Source organism: Acanthochromis polyacanthus, chromosome 21, assembly GCF_021347895.1.
Source record: "Acanthochromis polyacanthus isolate Apoly-LR-REF ecotype Palm Island chromosome 21, KAUST_Apoly_ChrSc, whole genome shotgun sequence".
Classification (NCBI taxonomy): Eukaryota; Metazoa; Chordata; class Actinopteri; family Pomacentridae; genus Acanthochromis; species Acanthochromis polyacanthus.
The window spans coordinates 96,486-112,973 of record NC_067133.1 but is presented as its reverse complement, the minus strand read 5'-3'; the positions used below and the strand labels follow the sequence as shown (position 1 = coordinate 112,973).

The 16,488-nt window shown below is 36.9% G+C and overlaps 1 gene segment (V, D, J or C); it reads right to left on the bottom strand.

The window, feature by feature from the left end:
• Positions 1 to 11,423: 11,423 nt before the first annotated feature.
• LOC127531719 (immunoglobulin heavy variable 4-59-like) overlaps positions 11,424 to 16,488 on the bottom strand; it is a gene marked incomplete at its 3' end in the record, with an annotated part of 40,252 nt that continues 35,187 nt past the window's right edge. Inside the window, 1 exon segment of the V gene segment in view lies at positions 11,424 to 11,631. Within this exon segment, the coding sequence occupies positions 11,424 to 11,631 (208 nt within the window).

The window sequence follows — 16,488 nt, the reverse complement described above, 5'->3', positions numbered from 1 at the left end:
TTGGTACTGAAGCTGATCTGATGGAGCTTCTCTTCTTCTGCTGACAGCAACATGTCAAGTCTTTATATCAGACTGTGAGGAAGTTCACTTTGCATACAGAAGGATACTGATGGCTTATAAAAGGATGTCTGTTCACTGGTAGTTATAGTTTGGATTTGTGTTGTAAATATTGATTTTGATTGCTGTAAAAGAGAATTATCATTTGAAACACCAGCTTGAAAACTTACACTGATGTCAAAACAATATTTATTATTCACAGTCTCAAATGAAAAACAGCAGAAATGGACAAATGTTTCCTCAACAATGCAGTTTCATTGTTTCAGTGACTCAATATTTCTTGTAGTTTATTTTTATGAATGTGAAATGTACAAAACAAACTTTGACTAGATTTGATGAGTTGAGTTTTTGTTCAGTGTTTCTTCCTCCTGTGTCTCTGTGTGTCTTTGAGCACAATAATAAACAGCAGAATCTTCAGTCTTCAAACTGTTCATTTGCAGATACACCTGCTGTAAGTTGTTGTTTCTGGAGATGATGAACTGGCCTTTTAATGTGTTAAAGCAGTGGATATAACCACCACCACTGATAGAAGTGATCCATTCCAGTCCTTCTCCAGCAGTCTGTCTGATCCAAACATTATCTTCATGACCACCAAACCCTGAATAAGTTCAGGTTAATGTGTGGGATTCTCCAGACCTTTTAACTGCTGCTCCGGATTCTGTCAGGGTCTGACCTTTGACACCTGTTAATGCTAACAGGAAATATTATGTGAAATATGTCAGTAACATAAATTGAAGTTCTATCAAAACAGGATCAGTTGAACTCTTTACCTTCCCAGCAGAGAGTTGAAAACAGCAGAACTGTCCTGGAGTCCATCATACCTTCTTCCTCTCTGTCAGATAACTAGAGGTGAGATTTAAAGTCTTGCATTGACTCCTATAGAGCTCCGGGAGATGACGTCACACAATCCCGGCATGCAACAGTCGAAATCAAAACACCGCCATATTGGCAGGAAGGCGCGCTGTTTAAACTACTGCCAGCTAACTCCTAAACGTTCTTCAGCGTCGACATCAGAGAGTTCCACCATATGGTGGACAGTTGTTGCGACCCGGGATGCCAGAACAGCCGAGGACGAGCAAAGGGGAGAGCATTTTATCGGATTCCCAAAGATCCTGAAAGACGACAGAGGTGGATCACTGCCATAAAACGCGCAAGAAGCGAGCAGAAGAAAACGGAGCGGTGGGAACCCGCAGGCAACGGATTCTGCTTATGTAGCGACCACTTTGTATCAGGTACACAATCCGTTTCCTAAGCTTTATATCTGATAGCGTAATTTCTCTTACCCCTCAAAGTTTTTATACACTGTTCCGCTTCAGTTGCGCTTCAGTGTCCCGCCCGCGGTACACTTTGAGATCTGCATAAGCAATTTGCTAAATGTCTGAAATTGCAAACGCGATTATACAAAAACTATACGCCGATGGAAAGCTTAGATTCTCATGAATCCGCCGGTGTAAACCACTTTCAGATGCGATTACCACAGCGGGTAATATAAACACATTTGTCCAACAAACAACGAATATCCATCCATCCGTTCTCTATACACGGCTTTAACGTACACAGCGCGACTCACATTTCCGGGTTCATTATTACACACAGATGAAAATATTCCACAAAAAACGGCCATAATCCAACCTTGGACATCCAGACGAAACAAGCCAGTAAAATATTTTTTCCAAAACATGTCTTGAAGTCGGTATATTTACCAAGAATAGGTCGTTTTCGAGGAAATGCACCTCGCGATGCGTCCAATATTTCCTGTATTTCTCGTCATATTTTTACTTACAAATAGAATATTAGCGATTTTTTTGTACTGAAAATGGCTGGAATTGACTGCAGCTTAAAGGGTTAAGAGATTCACCGGAGTAGGATGAAGGAAAATTTATCAGGTAATTGTAGATGTCAGGGTACCGCAGGTCCGGTAAAAGGTCCGCTCCGACCGCCTCAAGATTCTTAAATAAGATACCGGGGGCATGATATGGATCGGATATGTTTAGTTTGTCCTGTTTGTTTGTACATTTTATCATATCGTCTAATTTAAAATGAAAAGTAAACTCAGACGCCGTAAATTTTCTACCAGCGCCATTCATTTTGAAGCGGAGTTTCCTGCCAACGTGGCGGCGTAAACAAACGGAGTCACGTGACGTCCGGAGCTCTATGAGAGAGAAATTTAGAGTGTGTGTGACTCTTGTCCCATTTTGTGATTCAAATTTGATCCAATTTGTCACACAGATTAAAAAAAATAATAATTCCATCATCATTCATATGACCCAGTATGCCAAACCCATGAATGAATCAGATTTTCTGCTTCTTTTATTTAGACTTTAAGGTAGATGACTTACATTTGTTTAATCTTCAAACATGGATACAGTTTCATGTTTGACAAAAGTAGAAAGAAGAAGTGGTCAGCAGTCTGTTTTATACATTATTATGACACAGTCAGACAAAAAATGCTGACAGAAGTTGAAAACTAATGTTTTCATACATTTAACAGTAAAAAAAATCACATTAATACTGTTTTTTTTACTGTTTTGCATGAAAATAGTTGAAGTTTTGGACTGCAAATGTCTGTTAGTGGTTGGACCTCGTGTTCTCTGAGTTTTTGTGCAGGTCTGTTGGTGGTTTGTATCACTGTGCCACGTACACAGTAATAAACAGCTGTGTCTTCAGACTGTAGATTATTTCCTGTTAATCTCACTGATCCAGCAGTGAGTGTGTGGTAAAGAAATTTATTCTTCAAAGCGTTATTTTTCTCAAAGTCTCCTCCTCCCCATCGACTACAAATCCATTCCATTGCTTTTCCTTCACGCTGTCTGATCCAACCTGTTGCATAGCTGTTATCAGTCAAAGAATAACCAGAGACCTGACAGGTGATGGTCAGAGTCTGTCCAGGCTGAACAAGCATTGAGTCTGGCTGGATGAGATCAATACTGTTCACACCTGTGGAGACACAAATCAACATTATTCATTGAACCATTCAGTGTTTTATTTTCTGTGTATTATCCAGTGAAAGCTCCTCACAGGATCCAGCAGCCAGCAGCAGAATCAGAGCTGCAGAGAACATGTTGATGTTGGAGCTCAACTGATGTGAGCTTCTTCTGACACACAGATACACACTTCACTTCCTTAATAAGGCAGAACAAAGACAGTTTGATTTACATACTGATGACAGCAAATCACATTTAAATGAACCAACATGAAGATGAAATGTTGTTCAGCTCTGAGAAAGAGAAGGTGCAGCTTGATCACTGACAAACACACCTGGAAGCTGTTCACTGTAAACACATGGAGTTGGGTTGAAGTCATGATAATGTGAGAGCATTTAAATGAATGGAAATAGTTTGTATTGAGTCAAACTCTGAAGACAGTTTCTGAAACACAAACACATGAAGACATGGATGATTTTATTTCACACTGATTCCTGGACTTCACAGAATAAAACACCACATCTCACACATCTGTAGAAAATATATTTTGATGACTTTTGTTTTGATTCTATTTGTGTGATTTTTTAGATTGATGTTCTTTTTCTTTCAAATACCTAAATTGGACTGTTTTCTTGAACTCAGCAAACTGTGGTGGACCGTTAATGTGCTTCTCGCATAAATATCAGTATTTTAATGATTCACACCTGCTGGTATGATCTTTCTGCTGAAAGTTGTTGTTTTCATAGTTTTCATGTCACACACTGCTCAGTTAGTTTCATCCATTTCATATCCTCCACTGCCACCCTGAGGTCTTTGGAGGAACATTTTTGTAGAGTTTTGTACAGCCTCTTCATTAACACAGAGCACTGTGTGTATCTTGCACAGTAATAAACTGTAGAGTCCTCTGGCTGTAAGTTGGACAGTCTCAGATACGTCATGCTGTTGCTGTTATCTCTGCTGATTTCTATCCGTCCTTGAACACTGCTGGCATAAACAGTTCCACTTGCATCGCTCCAGATAATCCCCAACCATTCCAGTCCTTTTCCTGCAGGTTGTCTGATCCAGTTCATATGATGGGAGCTAAAAGTGAATCCAGATCCTCTGCAGGACAGACTGAGAGTCTCTCCAGGACGTTTCACCACTGAACTGGAAGGAATAGACTCCATCCTCTGACCTGTACAACCTGATGAGATGAAGCAGAGAGGAAGCACACAAGAAAGTCACACAGTTATCACACAAGTTTTCTGGAATCACTGATGGCTTGATGTTTTCTCATGTCAAGTTATCAGGAGAACTCACAGGACAGAGAGAGAGCAACCAGCAGCAGAGTGAGTGTGTTGATCATCCTGAGTGTGGAGATGTGACCTCTGATGCTCCACACAAAGAACAAGATCAGTCAGCAGGACAGAAGTACACTGGACAGACTGGAGATTTGCATCAGGACATCATGAGGGAGGAGCTTATGGAGTGTTACACTTTATTTCAACCAAAACATTTTATTTTTCTGTTAATTTTCATGTGATGTTACTAATCATCCATCACTGTGGAAGACAGTATCAGTCGCTTTAAGCTTGATTATTTTTTAAGATTGCTCAAATAATCGTCTGATTTGTGACACTTTAATACAGTTCTGATTCCAGTTTTCCTGCTGTCACAAAGCTCCTGAGTGATCAGTGTTCTGCTGGAACCTCAAAGAAGTCAGATTAATATCAAGAGACAGAAAGTTCGTTATTTGAACAAGACACTGATGAGTGGATAAAACCCATCTGAATGCTGCTTCAGTGGATGGAAAACAATTAAAGAATATCTGATCTTCAGAACAAACTGAGTTACTGATCTCCATCATTTTTCATAAACATTTCTTCCTCATTTTACATGTCAGGACTTGTTGTCCATTCAAATATTTCTAAATCCTCACATCGTCTGCTCATTAAAACATGGACGTTTCTCTGTGTGGATTTAAATGGATGTTTTTCCAACACAGGGACCGTTAATGGTTTTTGTGTTACTTGAGTTACTGATATTGTAGAAAACACACGCTTAACTAAAGAGTTCCTGAAAGCATTGGCATTGCAGTTTAATCTTTATTTTTCTATCTTTGTATCTGGCCGGATTTCTGCTTGAGACATAATAGTAATGATTAATAGAAGAAGAAGAAAAAGAAGAACAAGAAGAATCACAATAACGGTACATTAATAATAACTTTATTTATATAGCACTCATAAAAAAACTGAGTTTACAAAGTGCTTTACAGACAGAGCAACAAAACACGAAGACTCAGGACGATGATTGAACAAGAGAAGGCTGGTCCAGTCCAAACATGGTAAAAGATGCTGAAAATAAATTAGTGTGACACCAGATAAAATAATAAAATGACACATCCAAGTAAAGAAAGACCAAGTGGAATAAAAAGAAAGTAGAGGGTAAAAACATGAACACAATGCTAGAAATAAGAGTAATAATAGTAAAGAATAAATAGTTATGTAAATAAAAAAATGAGTAAATGAGAATAAATGAACAATAAAATAAACAACTTTTAAAATAATCAATAATATGATGTAAATATATTACCGTACTACTACTACTACTACTACTACTACTAATAATAATAATAATAATTCATTCCTCCTGACAAACAGGAAAGACCTGCACTGGACTTGGCCAACCTTCTGTGTTGAACTATGAAGGACGTTTCTATTTGATTCATACAACATAAAATAAATGTTGTGCTCTGAAATGTAGTTATTTAAGGACAACTTTTTATTGTTTTATTGTTTTTTTTAATTATCATGGACACAGTTATTAACGACAAGAACTTTAAAATGACAACCAACAAGGAAAAACAGCATGGAACTGAAAAAATAAGCCACAATGCAGTGTGTGTGTGTGTGTGTGTGTGTGTGTGTGTGTGTGTGTGTGTGTGTGTGTGTGTGTGTGGTGTGTGTGTGTGTGTGTGTGTGTGTGTGTATGTGTGTGTGTGTGTGTGTGATGTTGCAGCTAAATTTAATTTGTTGGATACCAGTGTCAGTTACAAAATAAACAGAACAAATTCTGAACAACTAAACCCATTTACAACCTTTTCATATTTGACAAAAAATTAGTAATTTCAGAAGACTTCATGTATTATTTGCTCTTCAAATCCAGCCAAAAGGTGATTTATTTTACTAAATAAATGCAAATTAATAGTTGCTCAGAGAGCTAACAACTGATTCTGTGGTTTTTACAATAACAGTAATTTAAACACTGTTTACATAACTTCTAATACACAATGAATTAAATTTATTTGCATGTAACTTTGGAAAACAGCATCTGACAAGCAGCAACATGATTTCAAAAAACATGAATGCAAACCAGCTACCAGCAAAACCTTCCAGCAATCTGTGTCCTGCTGTTTCCTCGACTTAAATGGCATCAGATTTATTATAAACAGTCCTGACATTTAGGAGCAGCCTCAGATTCACCAACAAAGAAACTGTGAGTAAATAAAAACTCACAGCAACATAAAAACGACTGAACTTAATATTTCCTGCTGGGTTTGAACAGCTAGAGTCTCTGTTCATGTTGTGTCAGGTGTTCTCTTATTATTATTTTAATAATCATGATTTTATGGAGAAGACAATAACTTTATAGATTCATTCCTTGTTGGAAGACAAACAGTCAGTGTCATTTAAATTAATTTCATCAGTGAAAATGTTAAAGTTTAATTGTGTTTAATCGTTCTGAACATGATCTCACATTGGAAATAGTAAAGATTTAATGATTATTATCGAGCATTTAAAGAATTAAGCATTTTTGGAGCTTTTTTTCAACTCTAAAGCAGTTATCTTTCCAGAACACTGAACTGGTCTTTGAATTAATGATTCTGAACTTGTTCTTTAAGTACTCATAGAAATAGAGAAATGATGTTTTTTTTTTTCAATTTTTCAATTGAAAAAAGCAATAAGATGAAAAAAGAAAGAAAATAAAATTTTATATTTTTTCTTTAACATTCAGTCACTGCTAATGATCAATACATTAAAACTCCAATGTGACTGAAATACAGAATGTTGTCCAGCCACTCATTACTATTATGAAGAAACATCAGTGAAAATGAATCAGAAAATGGAATTTTTCCAAAGTTTTTACTGGAATGACAGAAGATGTATGTTGTTTTGCCGTGTTGATGAAGAAGTGATAACAGTGAGATATTTTTTGACGAGACCAGACCATAGGATTTTTAAGCTGTTCATAAAGCTGCAGTCAATGTGGGTGTCAAGTGCAAAAATAAACAGCAAAAACGTCTGTAATAATGAGTTTAATGTGAACAATTAAACTTTACTGAGGAAATTGCATCGGATCAAAAAATGTAATGAACACATCCATGGAAATGAAACTGGAAATTCAGGTGAAAGATTAATGGAAAATAAATGAAATATATAACAAAACACTGAAAAAAATATCTTCAAAAGATGTTTTAAAAAAAGGATTTAACATAAATATATGTTAACAGACCAAATGAGGACTGTAGGTTTTTGTACAGCTGTTCAACCAACTTCAGTCACTGTGTGTCTCGAGCACAATAATAAACAGCAGAATCTTCAGTCTTCAGGCTGTTCATCTGCAGATACAGCTGCTGTTTGCTTTTGTCTCTGGAGATGGTGAACCTGCCTTGGACTGACTGAGAGTAGGATTCAGTGCTGACACCTGTACTGAGGAATGCATCCCGGGCATCGTCACTCGCTATCCAGGCGATCCACTCCAGTCCTTTTCCAGGAGCCTGTCTGATCCAGACCATACCATAGTCACTGAATGTGAATCCAGATCCTGTACAGGTCAGTCTGTGGGATTCTCCAGGTCTTTTAACTGCTGATCCAGATTCTGTCAGAGTCTGACCATCAACACCTGTTAAACCAGAAAACAATGCATGTAATGTAGTACACTGGTGGCACAAATGAAAAGCTGTCACATCAATATCAGTGAAAATGTTCACCTGTCCAGCAGAGAGTTAAAAGCAGCAGAGCTGTCCTACAATCCATCATGTTAAACTGTGAGTCCACTGTTCTCTGTCATCCTCACTGCAGTCACAGAAGTAGAAGACATTTGTGTTTTGCATGGACTCCTCCTCACAGGAAGGACAATATTTAACTATCACTGACTGGACTCTCAGTGACTGAAACTGGACAATAAATGAATGAATGTTTACTGTAGAAGAACCATTCATCAAATGTCCTGTTGTCCATGTTTCACTTTAGTTTGTGTATAAGGTTGACAAACACATTGTGGAGTTGGTTGTTCACGTCTGCATCATGTAAAGATGAACAACAAAAACACTTTGCTGTATTAAACTCATTTTATACTGTTTACTTTATACTTGAAACTGATGGTAAGTTGTTCCATTTTCATGAAGTCAGAGAAAGAAAACTTCAGCAGGAAAAACAGTGAAGAAAACTGCTGAGAATATGATGTGATCATGAAGAACAAATTCAGGACAAAACATGTGATATGATATTAAACGGATGTGAGTCAGTCAAAATGATGATGAGAAACATAAACTTTGCACTAAACTAAAAAGTTTTTCTTTTTCTCTACAATCAGATTTTACAGCTACATTTGACATTGATCTGTTCTTACAAGGAGTTTGAAGTTTTTCTAAATTTTACTTCAAGTTGTAAACCAAGAAAACCTGACCTTTGTCAAAACATAAGAAGATGTTTTCTTTGTGCCAATCATGATTATTTGTGACTTTATAAATATACATTAATGTAAAATGAGAAAATATGATGTTAAAGGTAAAATAATGAGAGCTTTGCTGTCCTCATACACTGTATTCAAGTAGATACAACAACAACAACACAATGCATAATGCTTCATAGTATTAGTTAATATTATTGTTGAAAATTATAATGAGTAGTCATTGTTTTTTTTTCTTTCTTTCTTTTTTACATTTTCATTGATAAATAAGCTGCTGCTTTCTTGAACATTGAACTGGTCTGAATTCATTCCTGGTCTGAGGGCTCCTCCTCTGGTGGCTTCATGTTACAAGTGTTCAGACACTGAGGGGTTTTTGTTCAGGTCTGCTGATCATTTGTGTCACTGTGTGTCTCTGGCACAGTAATACACAGCAGAGTCTTCAGGCTGCATATTCTGTCCATTCAGAGTCACTGTTTTGATGGAAGAGTCTAAGTTGATACTGAACTTGTTCTTCAGTGAATCTTTGTAGCTTGAGGTGTATCCAACAAGTGCAGCACCGATCCATTCCATTGCTTTTCCTTCAGAATGTCTGATCCAGTTTGTTGCGTAGCTGCCCAAAGAATAAGAGACCTGACAGGTGATGGAGAGACGTTGACCTGGCTGCACAGTCACAGATTGTGGCTGAGTCAACTGTTCACACTTCACACCTGTTAAAACAAGAAAATATTGTATGTAGAATGATCAAGTCATACTACAAAGAATGAAGTACAGACTGTCATAAATCCAAAGAGACTCACAGGATGCAGCTGCAAAGAGCAGCAGTAGAGCTACAGACAACATGGTTGGAGGTGAAACTGATGTGCTGTGAACTTTGCTGACAGTCTGATGTTTTTAAAGCTGGACGCTCATGGAGTTTGCATAGAACATATGAAGCATCAGTGCTGGTCCAAGAGAAGCCAATAGAAATATCTGTTCACTTATTGTATCTGCAGAATGAACACACACATGGAAATCACCTCCTGACTTCATACATGATATTTTAATGTCATTACATGTTAAAATGCAGCATAAAATATTTCTATACTTACACCAGTAAAACAACTGTTAACTTTTCTGTTTCTGGAAACTATAAATGTGTTGTCAATGATTCAGTTTTCTATTATCATGTAGTTTCTTGTGCATTTGCAAATACTGATGTTATTTTTTTTAAGCTGTGCTCTGTGTGTTTTTGTTGCATATTTGTACATCAGTGTGTCTTGTAAAATGATTTCTATAGTTTCTTGAGAGAATTTATTTACTTTAAGTACATCGACATATTTGTGATGAATTTCACACAAATCAGCACAATGTATTGGGATCTTTAGCATTTATTTATTCATTTATTACAGTATTTACAACCTCGTGAGCAGCAAAAATATTCACTGATAGTCTATAAGATCATGCATTGAATGCAGATTATTGTGGATGGTTTACCATTAATACTGTCAGTTTTTGCAGATGCTTTAAGACAAAGATGCAGACAGACATTTGAAACTCTGCAGAGAAAATATCTGCTCAGGAACTGGAAATGTGAGAAAACATGCACACAAAAAATGAATAAATAATATGGTATTTTATGCAAATGACATAAAAACTAAAAAGTATCATACTGCAGGATTTATTATCTTCATTTTCTTGTCTTGGATTGTTGCACTCGTCTTCTTAAGGTCTAATAAAATAAACATGTGACAGAAATGAACAGAATGTGACAAATTCAGATACAAGCCTCCATGTCCATAAAGACATACATGGACTTGTGCTTTGCAGGATGTTCAGATGCTTTATTTACTGATTTATTACAACAAACTGTTCATATTTTCATCACAACATTTTGAGATATTTCTGAGTCTTTGATTGCTGGATAATTGTGCTTTCATCAGAAATTAACAATAAATCTACAAGTTATATATACAATAGATTTTAATTACTTTTTAACTTACATGTAATTACTCACATCTTCACATTCCTTCATTAGAGATATTTTTAAAACTTAAAGAGCTACATTAGTCCCTGTTGCTCAAAAAGTAAAATTACAACAAAAATGTGAATGTTTTGGGAAGTTTCAAAGAACAATCTCAAATTTGGAGTGATAATAAATATGGTAATAAACTTTAGTCACATTGTACATTTTGCAACGTTGCAAGGTCTTTAACAGGAATCAAAAGATGAAAATAAATATTATCATCAATAAAAACAAGTGACAAATAGACAAAGATCATGAAAGCAGCCAGAGAGAAATAAATAAAGATCAGTGAGCAGAAAACAATCAGGTCATAAAACAGAAGAGAAGCTGTGAGAGATCATGAAGCAAAGCCACATATCAAACATTCACAAAGGCCTCCAAGATTATTTATGATATTTAAAAGCCAATAATGATTTTAACTGGTGGATTGTTCCACAGTTTGGATGCAGGAACAACAACAGGTCCAGTCACTCTTGTTCACAGGTAGAGAACCCATTTACCAACCTGAAAGGATGCAGGACCTGGACTCCTTCCCCACAAATAGAATATACCAAAAGTGGAATAAGAACTGGATCATTCTGTATCCACTGCTGAAGAAAGAGTTGCTGTGTCTTTTCAATTAAAATGAAAATACAACAGTGTTCTGTTCTTCAATTCATTCCTGGTCTGAGGGCTCCTCCTCTGGTGGCTTCATGTTACAAGTGTTCAGACACTGAGGGCTTTTTGTTCAGGTCTACTGATCATTTGTGTCACTGTGTGTCTCTGGCACAGTAATACACAGCAGAGTCTTCAGGCTGCATATTCTGTCCATTCTGAGTCACTGTGTTGCTGGAAGTGTCTAATTCGATACTGAATTTGTTCTTTAGAGAATCTTTGTAGTCAGAGCTTCCAGTATATCTCCTTCCAATCCACTCCAGTCCTTTCCCTGCAGGTTGTCTGATCCAGTTTGTCCAGTAGCTGCTCACAGAATAAGAGACCGACAGGTGATGGAGAGATGTTGACCTGGCTGCACAGTCACAGATTGTGGCTGAGTCAACTGTTCACACTTCACACCTGTTGTTGTGAAGCATGGAGATATGAGATCCCAGAATCAGCCACAAAGGGGAGACTCTGACAGAACAACAGCTAAATAAGGGAACATTGTGATATAACTGTGATTTAGGATCAAATTATGCCATAACCTAATGAATGAGTTTGAACTAACCAAGTGTCTATTCTTACATTCTTTAATGTTGAAACAGTGTAAAAATCAGAACAGCAGCTCACTGTGAAAAGTGATGTTTTTGACAGATTTGACTAAAAACAGGAACTTATGCTTTATGAAATGGGAATGCTTTTAAGAGTTTTGATTACTATGAAACTGAGGTGTTTTAGAAAGAGTTTTGACTACTGTTATGAGGTGAGAAGTCACGAGTTAAGTGAACTAGGGTCAAGTGTTCACAGTAAAGGTCACTAGACTCAAAATAGATTGGGGTTTTTTTTAACAAGTCTGTACACATTGTCCAAAAGATTGCACAATGGGATGCCAGCGACAGTTAGAGGCTGACATCCGCTTTTCCATTTCCTGATCAGGAGCCTGTGCTGAGTTGCAGACAGGAGAGATCAGGGGGGCAAGATGGGCTGTCTGGACAGTCCAAAACAGACAGTTTCAGTTCCTTAAAAGTGGGGTGATCATGCGGTCAGTGTATGGGGCAAGTGTGCGAGTTGGGAGGGGGTAAAGATAGAGTAAACTATAAATTACATCTGATCGAGATGCAAGTTGGGAGATCGTTGCGGGTATCTGCCTGGGTGCAATCCAGACATCAGTCTGAGCACAGGGATGATTACCACGTAACTCTGGATGAGTGGAATAACTTGGTCTGCAGAAGGAATAACTGTTCTGATGGAATTATGGATTAAAGGAATTTGCTCTTTCTGCATTGAGGATTACAGAACTGTGATCTGGAAATAATGCTGTCTGAAGGAACATTACTGAACTCTATTTTCCATGTGAGGAATACTGGACCAAACAACAAAAATGGATACATGCAGATCTAAATCTGGTCCGGAACCCCGTCCACTTCCCCCTGGGCCCCGGCAGGTCTCAAACACTTGTCGGGTTTCAGGTGAGCAGTTGACTACGGCCAAGCCGGCTGCTCTCCCTCAAATTATGTAATCTGGGTGATTATTACTCTTCTTTTAGGAAAGCATAATACCAGTTAGGAGTTAGGATGAGTGATTTGAAATATTATCTAATGTTTGATTATTTGTCTGATGATTTATTGGCTTTGCTTTTGCCGTGCTAAATATATTTTAATAAAGCATTATTCTGCAATTAAAGACAACAAATTGCAAGTGCTATTTTTATCCCTGAATGAATACTTATACATCTAGCTCTGGATGTAAAAAGTCAGATTACTGCGTGCATAACAATAGTAGAGGTTCTGAAAGGTTACCTAGTCATGGGGTCAGGTTGGCCCAGTATAAACATATCCTAGAGGTTGTCTATATGTCCATAATCTCTGAATTAAACCTAGCAATTTACCAAGTGCCAGATCTATGAGAGGAAAAGCTGCCGTTAACAGGCGTGTCTGGTGGTTAAGTTTAACTTTACCGAAGTGGCTACTCGGTTAAATTAATTATCAGAGGAAGCAGGGATAGGCGTCTGGATGAAGGCAGTGAGACAGCTAGGCGAATTTTCCTCGTCAACCGGCTTAACAGTTCTGCAGCATCCCTCTGAGTAAGATCTCAGGGGGCAGTAGAACCGGACCCGTAGGATGGAGAGCTGGTCCAGTGATTCCCTGACAGCTGAATAAGTTAATTAGGGGGTTACTGGCCCTGAGGATCAACACTGTCAACAGAAAAACAGATTTTATGACAAACCATTAAATTGTGCTGCTAAAGAAGAACTGTTGACTACGACACATCAGAAGAGACTCACAGGATCCAGCTGCCAACAGCAGCAGCAAGTTACAGACAACATGGTTTCTGTTGAGACAGATGTTCAGTTCAATTCACTCCACATCCTGCTGTGAAGTTTTTATAGCTGAGTAGGAAGGAAGCTCAGTGAGTTTGCATAGAATCAAACATATGAAGCCTGAATGTTGGACTAAGTGGAGCCAATAGAAGAGTTTGACTTTATCTGCTCTCTGTCTTCATCTCCCTCACATTTGATGCTTTTTATTTCTAACTAATTCAATTTTTGCTGCTGTTTCTGCAAACATTTACTGAAAGTTTGTGTTAAATAAATAATATTACAAAGAATCAATAAACAACAAGTTTGCAACCAGGAAAACTAAAAGACCAACCACCATTAATATGCTGTAACGTGTGTTTATAGTGCATTTAGCATGTTTTCAGATCATTAGGGTCTGTTTTTAATGCTGTATGTGCTTTTAATCCTGAGAAAAAAAAAGATTTACTCCTTTCTTGGTTACAGAAACAGTCTGTAGCATTTTTTTAAAAGCAGCAATTTTTAAAAAAAAATTCTTTCCTGCACACAATGAAGTGACACCATCCAGTATCAAGTAAATAACTTTAAACACCTGCATTAAAAAAAACAGGTCTAGAAAGTGTTTGCATGAACTCTTTCGAGGGGCGGCTGTGGATCAGGTGGTAGAGCGGGTCGTCCAATGATCAAAGGGCCGGCGTTTGATTCCTGTTCTCGCCTAGTCATGTGCTGTTGTGTCCTTGGGCAAGACACTTTACCCGCCTTTCCTCCAGTTCTGCTCTCACACTGGTGTATAAATGCGTGTGAATGGTGGTGGTGATCAGAGGGGCTGTAGGTGCGGATTGGCAACCACGCTTCCATCAATCTGCCCCAGGGCAGCTGTGGCTACAAATGTAGCTGACCACCGGGTCATTCCTACTATTCGGTGCCATTTGAGTCCCCATGACAGAGTATTGCATATTTTTGGTAAAAATGTCCTAATACTAATTTTCAAAAGCCTGGCTTATATGGTTAACAGTTCTCTACCATAATATACAATGATATGTATGCAGGAATATTTCAATTTTAAACAATTACCATTATTTTTGGATAAGTAGGCCAAATTCCCATGTCCCAAATCATGTTTGTTCAATCAGAAATATATATAAAAGTAATAGTAATAAAATAAACCCAACACTTTTCACTATTGTTGCACAGCTTCGTTTATAATCTACCTCCCCAAATGTTATTTTTTGTTATTTATGCATTTTTACTGCTTAAAATATTCAACATATGTTGTGTCCCTGAGTCAACTGTCCACCCTGTTACTTTGATACAAAGATCTCTACACATGCCCCCCCAATACATCATCTAGTCACTTGATACAGGAAGTAGCTTACACTTTTGGAGGGAAAATCAAACTAATGGAAGCAAAGTAAGTACCTCTCTTTAAACAACCTTTTTTAAGTGTTTTAGAATGCTTGACTGACGTGGTAAAGCATAAGATGTCCACCCTGTTACCCTGTTTTATAGCAGATAATTATATTTTTTGGTAATTTCAAAAATATGGTTAATAAATATGTTAAAAATCTTCCTTGGTTGTCACTAAGTGCTATCTTGTTTTTCATCACATTAGCAGTAAGGGACAGCTTTAGCATTAAATGTCCCCCTGTTACCGTTTTGTAGAGTAACAGGGTGGACACACAGTAACAGGGTGGACACACAGTAACAGGGTGGACACACAGTAACAGGGTGGACACACAGTAACAGGGTGGACACACAGTAACAGGGTGGACACACAATAACAGGGTGGACACACAGTAACAGGGTGGACACACAGTAACAGGGTGGACATAACAGAAGTGGATAAACATCTTTCTTCAGCATATGTTGTCTTCTATTATTATTTTGGTTATAAATTGATTATTTTATTTTTATTTTTAGTTATTGAATCAATTTCCTATTTTAAATTATTGAATGAATTTCTAATTGTTAATGAATTATATTGTTCAGTGAATTCGTATGTAAAGCTGATGCTAATGAAGTTTTTGATGTTTTTCATATGACTAGTTAATGATATTTTTAATTATTTGTTGGAAGTATTTTTTAAAAATAATTTTAATGTTGATGTAAAGTTTAAATAAATTTACTTTTTTAAATAAAATTTTGTTCACAAATATTAGGTCCATTCTGTGACATCTTGTCCACCCTGTTACTCTTCTGTCCACCCTGTTACCTTATTATTTTTGATGAGAATTAGATAAAAAGTCTGAAATATTTAGCATGTCTTTGTGTTTACTTGCAGTTTCTAATTAGTATAATGAAATCACTAAAAAAAATAAAGGTTGATTCCATTGAAATTATCTTAAAATTGAAAAGAAATGTGTTCAAATTGTGTTGTGCCTTACAATAGAGCACATTTTTTGTACATATACTTCTTTGTTAATATTTCTCAAAATAGATATTTCAAAGGTAAATTAAGGGACATTTTAGCTCTTACTAAATGTAATTATCATAGCTAGAGTGGTTTGGAAACATAGTGTAATAGATGTGAGAATGTCCCGTAACAGGGTGGACATTTGCCGTCTGTCACATGCAAAGAATTTGGTAAAAATATTAGATTATTGATATCCTGAGCTGGATCAATATAGTTTTCTTATAGTTTGATAAGTAATCCTTCAGATAAAAGATGAAAAAATTGGACATTTTAACATTTTTTTAATAGATTAAACAAGGCCGAAATGGCACCGAATAGTAGGAATGACCCACCACCAGAGTCAGAATGTGTGAGTGAATGAATGGATCCATTGTGAAGCGCTTTGAGTGTCCTGAAAAGCGCTATAAAAATGTAACCCATTATTATTTTAATGGTTTTAGTCTTTGCAGGTATTTTCAGACTCAGATAAACTTGGAGGCTGTAGAGAAGA